Source organism: Macadamia integrifolia, chromosome 10, assembly GCF_013358625.1.
Source record: "Macadamia integrifolia cultivar HAES 741 chromosome 10, SCU_Mint_v3, whole genome shotgun sequence".
NCBI lineage: Eukaryota > Viridiplantae > Streptophyta > Magnoliopsida > Proteales > Proteaceae > Macadamia > Macadamia integrifolia.
The window spans coordinates 23,291,860-23,305,581 of NC_056566.1; the positions used below are offsets into that span (position 1 = coordinate 23,291,860).

The 13,722-nt window shown below is 38.5% G+C and overlaps 4 protein-coding genes across 4 annotated transcripts; all 4 read left to right on the plus strand.

Annotated features, from left to right (window-relative positions):
- Positions 1-3,033: 3,033 nt before the first annotated feature.
- LOC122091416 (TMV resistance protein N-like) lies at positions 3,034-5,302 on the plus strand. The gene is made up of 3 exons (XM_042661348.1): positions 3,034-3,812; positions 4,061-4,564; positions 4,819-5,302. The coding sequence occupies exons 1-3, from the start codon at positions 3,742-3,744 to the stop codon at positions 5,300-5,302; spliced, it is 1,059 nt and encodes a 352-aa protein (XP_042517282.1). The 5' UTR covers positions 3,034-3,741.
- LOC122092298 (disease resistance protein RUN1-like) lies at positions 3,289-3,714 on the plus strand. The gene has a single exon (XM_042662619.1). The coding sequence runs from the start codon at positions 3,289-3,291 to the stop codon at positions 3,712-3,714; it is 426 nt and encodes a 141-aa protein (XP_042518553.1).
- A 57-nt stretch (positions 5,303-5,359) lies between the features above and the next one.
- On the plus strand, positions 5,360-7,507 carry LOC122092299 (disease resistance protein RPS2-like). The gene has a single exon (XM_042662620.1). It carries the CDS (start codon positions 5,360-5,362, stop codon positions 7,505-7,507), a length of 2,148 nt encoding a protein of 715 aa, XP_042518554.1.
- Positions 7,508-9,780: 2,273 nt separating this feature from the next.
- Positions 9,781-10,650, plus strand: LOC122091417 (calvin cycle protein CP12-1, chloroplastic-like). Its single transcript, XM_042661349.1, has one exon. It carries the CDS (start codon positions 9,873-9,875, stop codon positions 10,293-10,295), a length of 423 nt encoding a protein of 140 aa, XP_042517283.1. The 5' UTR covers positions 9,781-9,872; the 3' UTR covers positions 10,296-10,650.
- The last annotated feature ends 3,072 nt before the right edge of the window (positions 10,651-13,722 follow it).

Genomic DNA, 13,722 nt, shown 5'->3' on the forward strand with positions numbered 1-13,722 from the left:
TTATTTTTGGACCAATATGGAAAGTTATCGAATTAGATTATTAGAGAGCATGATCTAGTATTGGTATCGAATTGGCCGAATCACATTGGTATTAGCAAAGACCAATATCACACCTGATCTATCTAGAGTAAGTAGTAATATTAGAATAGTTGAATAGGGATAAGATTGTAAATATATATATATAAACACTAGAGGTAAAATTGATCAATCTAGATTGATACAATCTTATCCAAATTGAATACCCCCATAACTAAGGGCCTGTTTGATAACGTTTGTACCTTTTCTGTTTCAAGAAACGGCAGAAACATAAATTTCCGTTTCTAGAAACAGAAACGGAATTGAAGGTGTTTGATAAGTCATCTTTCTAGAAGTCAATAGTAACCAGCGAATGAATGGCCATGAGTCGTTTCCAGAAACGGCGAAACAAGTCTACTAGTTTCGCCTGGATCATTTTTTGAACCATAAATAGGTAGAAATTTCTATTTCTAGTTCTGAAATTAAGTGAAACGAAATAATTTTATCAAAAGCTTTTTGTTCCGTTTCTGTCGTTTCTGGACACATAAACGCTTTTCCTGAAACGTTATCAAACAGACCCTAAATCCTTAGTAGAGAGGTAGTGATGGGACAAAGAAGTTGGGGTAAAAATGTCAAAAAAATATAAATAGGTAAAGGGAGGACACTATTTTGAATAGTTCTTTAATACGTATTTTTATTTTGGATAGTTTTATTAAACAAAATATAAGATGGATAATTTTGAAAATTCAAATTCATTTTTGAATATTCAAATTCATTTTTGAATAATCTATTAATTATTATTTTTTATTTAAAGGCATTTGGCCATTTGGGCATGGCCGCTTTGACCAAACACAGTGGGGGCGAAATGACCACTCACCCTTCATAGAAAGCAAAAATCCCACACCTTTTGATGCTTTCACATGCATTCTCATTGGCCTGTTCCTGATAGCAGGGATCATGCTGCCTATCAGAAAACCCTGCCCTAGAAAGAAAATTATAAACAAACACCCTTGTCACCTTAAAACAAAAGTTGTTTCTGGATGTTTCCTCCGTCAACCTACAAGGTTTTTTCCCATTAAAAATATTTGAGCACTCGCTCCTTGAGAAGGAACTTTCCTTGGCAAGGATTTATGGGACGATATTGCTATTGGTATCGATCTCTGTCAATACCGATTCAGATCAGTGGGTATCGATCTATTTTATCCTTGCTTTTAGTAAAAAGTACTATTTTTTTACCATTTTATCCCTGACACGATCCGGATAATAGATCCAGATAGGTATTGGATTGAGGATCGGTCTTAATCGATATCGATCCAATACGACCGATCCCAGACCGATACTTGAAACCATGTTCCTTGGTCATTATCATTGCACTTTAATAATCCGCCTTGAATACAATGAGATCCTCTCAAATATGTTAGAAAGCAATTGGAATGCGTGTCCTAATGCTATTGTCAGCCCTTTGATGCATGTTAAATGGATAAAAATCCTTTGCAATTCCCTTCTCATACAATTCTGTGCAATACCCCCTGCAGAGGTCGACATGTGGACATTTCAGATTGAACGGCTTAGATTAACCCTCCAGTGAAACAACCCAAAACCATGGTTCTCTAGCTTAAACCGAATCGAGTCAACAATTCAAACCCAATCGGTTCATGTTTTAACTCAAAACCTAAGAGATTTCTATCCATTCTCTCTCTCTCTCTCTCTCTCTCTCTCTCTCTCTTGTCTCTCCCTCTCTGCCCTAACTCGCACAGCAAACTCCCTGCTCTCTCGACTCTCTCTCTCTCTCCGATACTAATACTAATATCAATACCAATATCAATATCAATATCAATAACTAAATCCTTGCATCTACGATCTACTCAACTTTATTGAAGATACCCCCAAATGGTCAATTGTTAAGGAAAACCAGTGTTTCGATCTGGATTGGATCAGATTGGAGTCAGTTGGAATCGGTCTCAAGAAACTCAAGAATCAGTCTCAGATCTGAAAAAAACCAGGGATTCTCCCATTTTCATAAGTTGTCCATCCTTGTGTTTCTACACGCCTCCTTGTTTTAGCATTTTCAGCCATCTTCTCAATAAACACCAGAGTCAGTCTCAGATCTGAAAACCAAGCATTCCGTGGCATGAATCTTCCATGTCAAGTCTGCCAAAATTGGGATGAATCAAGGTCAATTGGATCAATTCTTAAATCCATGGGAAATATATCGACTATAAATGAAGTGGGTGTCACTAATCAACCCTTGTGATTTTATAGACCTACAAAATGATCAGGGTAGAGATTTTTCCTTTTCTGTGTAATATCATTCTTCTGCTGGTATTTTGGTTTCCCTTTCTTTCTCTTTTTCCAAAGATGCTTCCTCTTGATGAAACAACTATCTTCTAATAAGCAACCATTGAAAATGATCAATTGGACTTTAACCTTTCCTTTTTTCTTTTGGGAGGGTGTTTGGGGGATGAAAATCGTCTACAATTCCGATCTCGTACAATTCTGTGAAATACCCCCTTTAGGGGATGACACGTGTATTGATACCAATGCAATGGTCCAGATCTGATTTAAATGACTTAAGGTTTTATTAGTTGTACCAGATCTGGACCATTGCATTGGTATCAATACAGGTGTCACCCCCTTTTGTATTTCACGGAATTGTACGAGATCGAAATTGCAGACGATTTCAACCCGTGTTTAGGAGAAGCGTGATCAAATTTAAAACAACCAAGACCGTGACACTGACATGCATGTGACACGTGGTGTAGTTGGAATTTTTTTAATATTGTTGGTGTCAATGTATAAATTACTTACTAATATGCATGGACTCATCATGTTTGGCCTTTAAATCGTTTGTGGTGAGGTGCGACTCTGTGTAGTGAACATTCAACAGTTGAGGTGTATGATTGGGTTCTTTTAGTCATTGAATTTTCACTACATCTTACCGTTCATTGCAAACAATTTGAACTCACATATTTGGGTGCACCTTGGTTAGGATTAAGGGTTGAAGAATCCATGGCTGCTTTTATTGATACTCAAACCTTAGATGGTTCCTCTCATTTTCCTCGTTTTTCAAAAATTAATCAAGAAAAAAAAAACTGCTAGCATTCTTTATATCGGTGGCGTACATAACTTTTCCCCTAATTAAAAAAACAAAAAGAGTTGGGGGAAGCTGCAAACAAAACAGGAGAGGGGTGGCACGTGCAGTATTGGTTTTCTCAATTCAACTTTCACACTTTCTTCACAGCTTACTTCTGCAACTAGATCTGTTACAGATTGATGGCCGGAGCCGTGTACGCTGCTGTCCCGTCTTCTTCTTCATCCTCACCCTCCGCCTCTCGATGGAGTACGTACGATGTTTTTTTGAGTTTCAGAGGAGAAGACACACGGAATAACTTCACTCATGACCTCTATGATGCCCTGGTCAAGAAAAATATCGAAACATTCAAGGACGATGAAAAACTGAAAATAGGAGATCTGATCTCTGAAGCGCTCAAAAAGGCAATCAAAGAATCAAGGTTCGCCATTATCATATTCTCTACGAACTATGCTAATTCCAGATGGTGCCTAGAAGAACTCGCTTTGATTATGGAGGAATGCTGGGAAAAGAAGCATCATTGCCAAAAGGTTTTTCCAGTTTTCCTCAAGGGCGTCGATCCATTGGACTTAGAGCACCAGAAGGGGAGCTTTGGAGAACCTTTTTAAAAGCACGAAAAGCGCTTCGGCCGAGAGATGGTGGGAAGGTGGAGGTCAGCCCTAAGAACAGCTGCTCAACTCTCCGGATGGAGCTTCATAGATTTCGGGTAATTACGACCTCTCACTGATCAAACCCCCTTCTCCCCCTTTCTTTTGGGTATGAAGAAAATAGTACATCAAGCTTAAGCGCCTTTTAAAAAGAAAAAAAAAAAATCAAACTCTTTACTTTTCATTTTTGGTAAAGAAGGCAAAGCTGTTTACGCAAAGTGGGACCGAGTGTACAGTAAGAAGATTACATTCCTCCTAGTTTTAATTAATCTTTTGGGGTCAAATTAGTTCTGCAACTTTGCTTCAGATTGATGGCAAACCACACTGTTATCCCGTCCTCTTCCGCCTCTGGATGGAATTACGATGTGATCTTGAGTTTCAAACAAGAAGAAAAAGAAAGAGGGAACAGTTTCGCAAGTAACCTCTGCGCTTCCCTGGAGGGGGCCAACATCAAAACATTCAAGGACTATGAGAGATCGAAAAGAGGAGACCAGATCTCTGCAGCGCTCATAAAAGGAATCAATGAATCAAGATGCGCAATTATCTTATTCTCGAGGAACTATGCTTCTTCAATACGATGCCTTGAAGAGCTTTCCTTGATAATGGAATGCAGGGAAAAGCTTGGCCAAAAGGTATTTCCTGTTTTCCTCATGGGTGTGGAAGGTTCGGACGTACGACGTCAAAAGGGAAGCTTTGGGGAGCCTTTTCGCCTACACCAAGAGTGCTTCGAGCCAGAGGTGGTGAAAAGGTGGAGGTCAGCTCTGGAAATAGCAGGGGAACTCCGTGGATGGAACTTAAAAGACAAACACGGGTAATTACTTCCTGCCTTAGCCGCAGGATTTCATTTTGAGAACGAGTACCTAAATATAAAGATTTAGGCCCTTTTTAACTGCAGTTTGTGCTGAATCTCCAGATTAACCGCCCTGTTTGTCTTGAACAAGACATGGATCTGGTGGTTTTATGCTTTTGTTGTACTGTCTTTGATTTCTGCTATGTAATTTAGCTAATTGTGTCTGCCATTTTTCGTTTCCTTCTCATTTTAATGTGGGAATCTTTCTATTGCAGTGATGACGAGACGTTGATTAAAAAGATAGTGAAAGATGTCTCCAATGCGCTGAGTGAGATCCCTTCTCCAAAGCCTGTGATAGAGATCCCAACCGAGCTAATTGAGATCCAGCCATCAACTCAACGCATGCTACAGCAGATGCTTGATTGCATATGTGATCCAGATCCAGAAATTGGCATCTTTGGAATATATGGTATGGGGGGAGTGGGTAAAACCACTCTGGCCAAACAACTAAACAATCACTTAGAAAAAGATTTGGCCAGAGGAGTAAAGATACCTTTTGAGATTGTGATAATGGTCACAGTGTCTGCCACTGCCAATATATCAAGTATCCAAACCAGTATTGGTAAGCGCCTTGGATTATTAGATAATAGTGAGGCTGATGCATTGTTTGCCACCCTAAGGAAGAAGAATTTTTTTCTAATATTGGATGATGTGTGGTGCAAATTGAAGCTCGAGGATGTTGGAATCCCTCACCCTTGAAATAACAAAGGGAGCAAGATTCTTGTGATTAGTCGAGATCAAAATATCTGCACTGATATGGGTGCTAGTAAAACAATCAAAGTACAACCATTATCTGAAGCCGAGTCGTGGGAGCTTTTTGTTGAACTAGTTGGTGAACATGTTGCCGATGGTATAAAGTGCTTTGCTGAAAAAATTGTTCGAAGGTGTCAGGGTCTGCCTCTTGCAATTGTCACTGTTGCTCATGCAATGGCAAATCGACATGGGGTTGGTGAGTGGGCAAATGCGGTAAGAGAAATGGATTTATCAGCCACAAATCTCCGAGGTATGATAAATGAAGTACTTCTTCCTTTAAAATTCAGTTTTGATAGATTGGAGGATGATATGCTTAGGAGTCTATTTCTTTACTGTGCCTGCTTCCCTGAAGACCATAGCATAAGAAAACGTGAGATATTATGTTATTGCATTGGAGAAGGATTAGTAGATAGATTAGGTAGTCTAGAAGGTGCGAGGAATAAAGGTGAGGCTCTGATAGGAAGCTTAAAAATTGCTTGCATGTTAGAGAATGGAGAGAAGAAAGGTAGTGTGAAGATGCATGATATGATGAGGGATCTTGCACTTTGGATTACTTCTTCTTTAGAGTTTTCTGATAGTAGTCCCAAGTTCTTGATAAGGACTGGTAGATCAGTTAAGGAGGCACCAAAGGCTCATGACTGGGTTGATGCATCAAGGATTTCACTACTTGATACCGAAATAGGGCAGTTGCCGGAGTTAGGCGAGAAGTGCGAAAAACTAACCACTTTACTATCCAGTAATGTGTCATTTGGGAACAACAGGATCCACAATTTTATTCCCCCAACAAATTTCTTTCAACACATGAATCATCTTAGCATACTTAATCTTTCTGATAGCCAGACATTGGAATATCTCCCAGATTCCTTGTCATGTTTGGTGAATCTTCGGGTGCTAATGCTGAGGCAATGTGTAAGGTTGAAAGCATTGCCTGCTGCGCTGGGAATGCTCCAACAGCTCCAAGTTTTAGATTTGAAGAGTTGTGAAAAATTACACCAGCAAATCCTCGGATCTGAATGTGAGGGAGGTGTAAGTAATTTAAGATACTTGGATGTGTCATATTCTCCAGTTTCAATTCCAGCGGGGGTAATTTCTCGCTTTCACAAATTGGAGGAATTGAGATTGTATGGAGCCGATTACATAAAATGGAAGTTGAACAGTGCTGCTGAAGATGAAAAATGGGATATTGGGAGTAGTGGGCCTAATCATCATAAAGTACATACAAGGGAGGAGGAGGAGGAGCAGGAGGAGGATGAGAGAAGTGGTGGTACTGAGGGGTCTTCTACTAGTAGTGACACTGACTGTGTCGACTCCAGTATGATCAATAATATCATTGATGTGGAGGAGTTGTCCCACTTGACCTCTTTAACATCTCTTACCATTGCCTTCGAGAATATCATTATTTCTGATTGGTTCAAACCTTTGGCCAAGTTGATTATGAGATTGGAGCTGAAACGTTGCAGAGTCGTAAGACAAGATGCTCTACAAGCTCTTAATGAATCCCAAAATCTACGGTTCTTAGAAATTAAGGATTGTGCGGGTGTGACATGTGTGCCCACTCGTGTTGAAACTAGTCTTACAATAGATAATTGTGAGGACTTGGAGAAGGTGTTGGATGGAGTGGAGGAGGAGGTGCACCATCAAGATTCTTTTGAGGGATTAAACCTATTTAGATTGCCAAATTTGAATAGGATATGTGGGAGTCTCGCACCATTAAATTGTTTTGCTCAACTACGGTGGATAAACATATCGCAATGCAATAGCTTGAAGATGGTCTTCACAAAGGGAATGCCACGTCTGTTCAACAACTTGGAATGGATTTCAGTTGAGGAATGCAATGCAATGAAAGTAATAATTGAAGAAGCCGATGATGAGGAAGAAGAAGAAGTTGGTGTCATCTCACCCTTCCCAAGACTCAGAAAATTATGTCTAATAGACCTACCATCACTACATGACTTGTGCAGCAACCATATCTTGCATTGCCCCATTATAAGAGAAGTGTATGTGAGAAACTGTCCGAGGTTAAAGAAGGGTTTTCTACATAAATATGAAACGCAGACAGATTACTTGTCATCATCGAGGGGGAAGAGTGGTCGAACGAAGGCAATAATGAGATCATGGAAGAGGAAATTACTCAAGCTTCTCCGTGAGTGAATGAGGGAGCGTCACATGAGAGAAACCAAACCAATTCTGCAGGGTGGATTCTCACACATCTTTGATTCATTCCCTGCTCTGTTCTGTGTGTTATTCTTTTTGGATTGGATGATTCCTTTTTTTTCTGACTCGCATCGGGTGGGAGAGATATCTCATTGCACTCTCATATTTCCTTTTTTTTTTTCTTTTTTTTCTTTTACCCCTTCCTCCCCATTGTACTCCGTTCTTGTAAGTGGTATGTAGTGATGAACTAAATGATGCGTTTGCCAAAAAAAACCAAGCATTTACATGACATATCCATCATATATAATAATGCCATGTATGATAGGGGTAATTGATTCATAGTTCATATTACAAAGCTTTTTCTTTTAAATTTAATCTTTGAGTAGGTGGTGTTTTCGTTTCATTCCTTAATGACTGAAACGGAAGTTGCACTCAACAAAATAGTTCGACAGAAGAGAGATGTCTTTCACCACAAAACTGATCTCAGCAGTAAATCTATTTGAGTTGGTCATTAAAATTAAATATTGGGAATCATTTTCAAAGATTACTTGAGACCAATTCCTTGAAAGGAAGCCCAAATCATAGCTGACCGGAGAGCAATAGATTAGGTAATCAAAGGGCAAGTAGACATAATGGGCTCTGAAGATGTAACTAAATTCTCTTTTAAAGCTCGGATGGTTACAAAATCAATACCAACTTGAATTAGTCTTGACCAAATACCAGCTTAAGAACCTTAGATGGAGAAAGGGGGAGAAGCATAAGAGCTAATTACCAGTAATATCAGTGGCTAGTTTTCTATTACATAACCTTCCAGTAGGTTTATGGTTGATGAAATCCCTCCAATAGGTGGGAAATCAACCTTGAAGATGGTGGCCAGATAGCCATTGTTGTCAACACCGACCAACTAGTCCCCAAAGGTTATGATCGCTGGAACAAGAACCGTAGATCCTTGTGCATAACCACTGACGACAAATGACGATAGCAGCAGCAGGATCAGAAAGCCCTGTTCAGCTTAGGTTGAAGAAGAAGCTATCACTGCCAATCTTGTTTGATATAGATCAGTGACAATCAGCTTGTACTGGGCTTGAGCTCAGATTCAGATTTGATAAGAGAAGAAGAATCAATGGAGCTGTGATTGAAAGAAAGTGGAATTAAGAGGAGTATGGTCATCATCAAATTGAGTTTTTGGAATTAACTTTTGAGGATCACTTTCAAATATTAATCATTAAGAAGAGCTGCTACATCATAGTCCACTATGGAAAGAAAAGGGTTTTAACACACAAATTGAGTCAGGATTGACTTGAGTTAGTCTCAACCAAGAACCGCCGTTGTTTGGTTCTTAGCCTTAGGCTTACGCATTTCATGGGCCTCTATTAATTAAATAAACTATTCATGGCTTGGGCTGACCCATAAACCAATAAAAATCTAAAATAATTAAAATTCAAAAACCTATGCCCAATTACATTAATCAATTAATCATTAACCAAAATAAATAGTAGGACAGATTTTTGGGGCTGCATCAACAAGTGACCAAATAACTAATCAGTCCTACATATGGATACCAGGATTTATTAGTAAATAGTAATCGGTTCAGTTATTAAATGATCTTTAATGGGTCTGAAGGCTGAAAGGCCGGTTAATTAAGCCCAAAGAGAGTGAAATTGAGATATTCATTTATTTTAGTTTTTCTTTTACTATTATATTTGGTTTCTGTGGTTTTAGCAAAAAAGAAAATAAAACCACACCATTTGGCCCTTGGAATATGATGTATCAGTTCCTTAGAGGGTCTAAATAAGTAAATTCATAAAAAAAAATAAAAAATAAATAAAAATAAAATCGAAATTACATGATTGTAGTATGATGTATCAATTATTTAGATGGCCTAAATAAGTAAATTCACAAAAAACTTGAAATTACTTGAATTTTGATTGGTAGTCAGTTTTTCTTTCCTCTATGAGATTTGCCAATGTGCAGGAGCAATGAGAAGACGCATGTTAGCATCACTCTTTTGATGATCTTCCTAATCCACAAAAGACAGGTAAGTTGGCGAAAATGTCCCTGAAAAACAAAGCAAACAAAGGTGGGACAAATAAAACAGCTATTGGAGAGGTTAAGGGCAAGATGGAATTTTTCATTGGAGGAATCTGTGGTATGTGGACTTGCCACATTAATAATAATATCTCCAAGCTAATCACCAGGTGGAGGTATTTGATTGGTTGTGAGACGATAAGAAATGTGTGCGCAGAGAGAAAGGAAACCCACCTATATTTCGTGCAACCATCTTCCTCTCTTTCAGTCTTCATCAAAACAGTCTCAGTTTAATATCAATTTGAAGAAGAAAACGAACAAGAAGAGAACAGAAATGGCAACAACACTAGGTGGTGTGAGTCTATCTTCCTCAAGAGGAATTGTGGCGAAGGCAGATTCACCCAACAAGACACAGAAGATGGTCATCTCCCCATGTTTTGTGAGCCTTAACCAGTACCCATTGAGGATGAACATGAACATGAAGCAGAGAAACTTAGGAGGAAGAGGAGTAGATCGCATGTTAGTGAGGGCTGCACCGGAGAAAATATCGGAGAAGGTGGTGGAGAGCATAAAGAGTGCAGAGGAGACGTGTGCCGACGATCCAACGAGCGGTGAGTGTGCAGCGGCATGGGATGAGGTGGAAGAGGTAAGTGCAGCGGCTAGCCATGCTAGACAGAAGCAGAAGGACTCCGACCCTTTGGAGACCTACTGTAAGGACAACCCTGAGACCGTTGAATGCCGCACCTACGAGGATTGAAGGATTTAGTCTCTCCTCCCATATGGGTTTCCCCTTTCCTTCTTCCTCTTCTTCTTCCTGTTATCATCTGTAAGACTACTGCTACATGGATGCGCATCTTCAATGCTTTTATCTTCTTTTTTACTCTATCTTATCTGTTAGATTTGCAGCTTTTCTTTTAAATAATTTTGGGGGTCTTAAACTTTAGAAACGGGACTCTAAATTGGAACCCTGATCATATGATGATGAAGTCAGTGGAGATGTATGTTGGTTTGACTTGAAATACTTTTAATAGCCCATATAGCCACACAGTTCTATGCTGTAACCTTTCTGTGTTCTTGAATGTTGAATTCCTATTAAGTATAAATTTAAATCACTGATCCCTCGTTTAGTGTGATTAGTAATTTTCTGCTATGTGACAACTTGGTGAATGCTTGGGCGACCTCAGAAATAGTCAATGATAATTCTGTGCTTTCTCTAGATTTTGCTTTACTTCTTTTTTGTTTTATTCCACATAGTTCTAATAGGGGAAGGTGTTCTTAAATTTTATATTTCTCATACCTGGTGGATTCAGCCACTATCTTTTCATGTAAATAATTCATATCTCAGCAGTTCCTTTTGACTGACTATTTTGAATAACATTTCGTTTCTGTCTAAAAGAAAAAAATAATAATAATAATAAAAAAATGATGAATGCAAACTTTATCTAATTGAAATTGTATTTGAGGTCGATTCAAATCATGAAAAAACCATTATCAAAATAATAATAATCACTTTTTAGCCAATACAATTGATTGGTGTCAATAATCATATCGGTATCCATCTCCGGCAACATCAATATGATATAATACTCATATTTAGAACCCTAGCTTTGATCTTATCCATTGTGGATCTTCCCTCCAAGTAGAACCAATTGGGAACAGTATAGATATTGTTAGGTTTGGGATAGAAGCAGCGTTCTACTTCCGTTGGTGAATAACACACAAAAAAGGTATGTGCAAGAATAACAAAAACATAAATAAAATACACATGGAGATTGGATCCGTTTCTCATACAATCACCTGGTCATACGGGTGAGCATCCAACAATTGTCCCTTTTGCTTCCAAATATACCCCTCTTCAACCATGTAATGAGTAATGACTAATGACAGGAAGTGGGACGGATAGAAGCAGCGTTCTACTTCCGTTGGTGAATAACACACAAAAAAGGTATGTGCAAGAACAACAAAAACATAAATAAAATACACATATGGGGAGATTGGATTCGTTTCTCATACGATCACCTAGTCATACGGGTGAGCGGCCAACAATTTTCCCTTTTACTTCCAAATATACCCCTCTTCAACCATGTAATGAGTAATGACTAATGAAGAATGACAGGAAGTGGGACATGTATTGAATACTCACATGCATAAGAGGTAAGAGATTTACATTATTTGGCAAAATCGCCTACATGCATGGAGTGAGATCCATCATCCACTAAGAATCAAGAGAAAAGAAAAAAAAAAGTATAATCCTTGACATTTACACCCATACCCAAGCCCCAATATATGGATCCGGCTCGTCTCCACCGACTGACGCTCCAACGAGGGTCCAACGAATTCTTTAATGCTCGACACCTATCCTCTTGTGAATCTAACAGTCCACATTAACTCGACCCACATGCCTTTCACATCCGACTGAAACAACCTGGAGAGAAACCAGACTTGATCTGTAGTTTGAAACCCTCTCGGAGTCGCTCCAAGTCTCAACAAAATCTTCTTCTTCTTCGTTTCTCGATCTCGTGTTGATTTGGTTTTTATTGCTGAGCAACTCTTTGTCACATCACATGCTTCTCTCTCTCATCGAAACCGAAGCTATCTTCTTCTCTGCTTGAATATTAGTTTTCTCTGAGACGAAATTGAAAAATGTTCAAAAAAGTCCTCTGCGGGAAGAGGAAAACCGGATCTGTCCCTGTATTTCTCAATGTCTACGATGTCACTCCTATTAATGGCTATGCTTACTAGTTCGACCTCAGCATTTACCACTTCAGTGTATACGATCAGCAATTTCTTCATTTTCTATTTTTTTAGCTGTGGATCCCAGTCTGTGTGTGTGCTTCACTACAAAACTAGGTTAAAATTAAAAGATTTGCCCAAACCATACATAGCTAATTCACCTATTTTTCTGGTTATTCTACTTGTATATGATTCAGATCTGGTGGATTTTTAGAGTTTTGGTTTTGAAATTTGTGCTTTTGACAATTCATGAAGTAGAGAAGGAGGAAAAGAGAAGCAGAGTCGATCAAATGAGGGAAATAGAGGGAGAGTTAGAGGGTTTAGAAGGATGGAGGAGGCATGTGGAAACGATCAAATGAATTTTACCGGCCATTATTCGTGTCAAAATTATGTTCAAGGAGTTTAGTGGAAGGTTTTTAGCAACCATAACCCCGGAAGGGCCTCCATCTCTCCCATGTAAATGATGTTTTAGCAGACCATTGAACAGATTCTCATGGTAGGTTATTTATCCTTGCCAAATTTCATTTATTTAAAGAACAAAAAAATAAAAAACATCTGGCCATTGAATTGATTGATCGATCATTCCCCCAAAAAAAGGTCATGATTCTCATTCGATACTAACGATAACAGGGCTAATCGGAAGACAACCATAAACCCCCAACCCCCCAAACCAGTTTAGAAACTCAGAAACAATAAAAAGAAAGCTCTCACATACATTAAACCCCCCCAAACATGGTTTTAAGTATCTCCGATACCGATACGATACCCTCCGATACGTATCTTAAATTTAGTCGATCGATACGATACACACCGATACGATACATTGAATTTTTTAAATCATTTCGTATCGATATATATCCTACAATACATACCGATATACATTAATACACCACTAATACACATCGATACGATACAACATGCCTCGATACGACTCTATGAAAAATATAAAATTGAGGTAAAATGTACGTTTCGGTATGTATTGGTACGTATCGGTGAGTATCGGTATGTATCGATCGGTACGTATCGGTATATATCAGCACGTATCGGTGAGTATTGATATATATATATATACGTATCGGTGAGTATCGATACGTATCGACGCTACGGTCATATAATGGCCAATATGGGTAATTTTTCAGAAAAAAAACAATTTTTTGAAGGATTTTTGTTCCAAAGTTGTTGTCAGCCATATTTTTCCCTAACTAAAGTGGAAATCAAGGTTGGGAACAAGGATTTTACATTTATGGGACAACTACAGACCTTGAATTCTTAGTACGATACCCTCAATTAAGTGTTTATGCATAATACATGTTATCAATAGCTTTTTTTAACAAATTCTTTATGCAAAAGTGTTTAAAAAAATGTTTCCTATCCATTTATGTGTGTATTTTTAGCGTATCTTAATGTATCTCCGATACGATACGATACCCTTCGATACGTATCTTAATTTT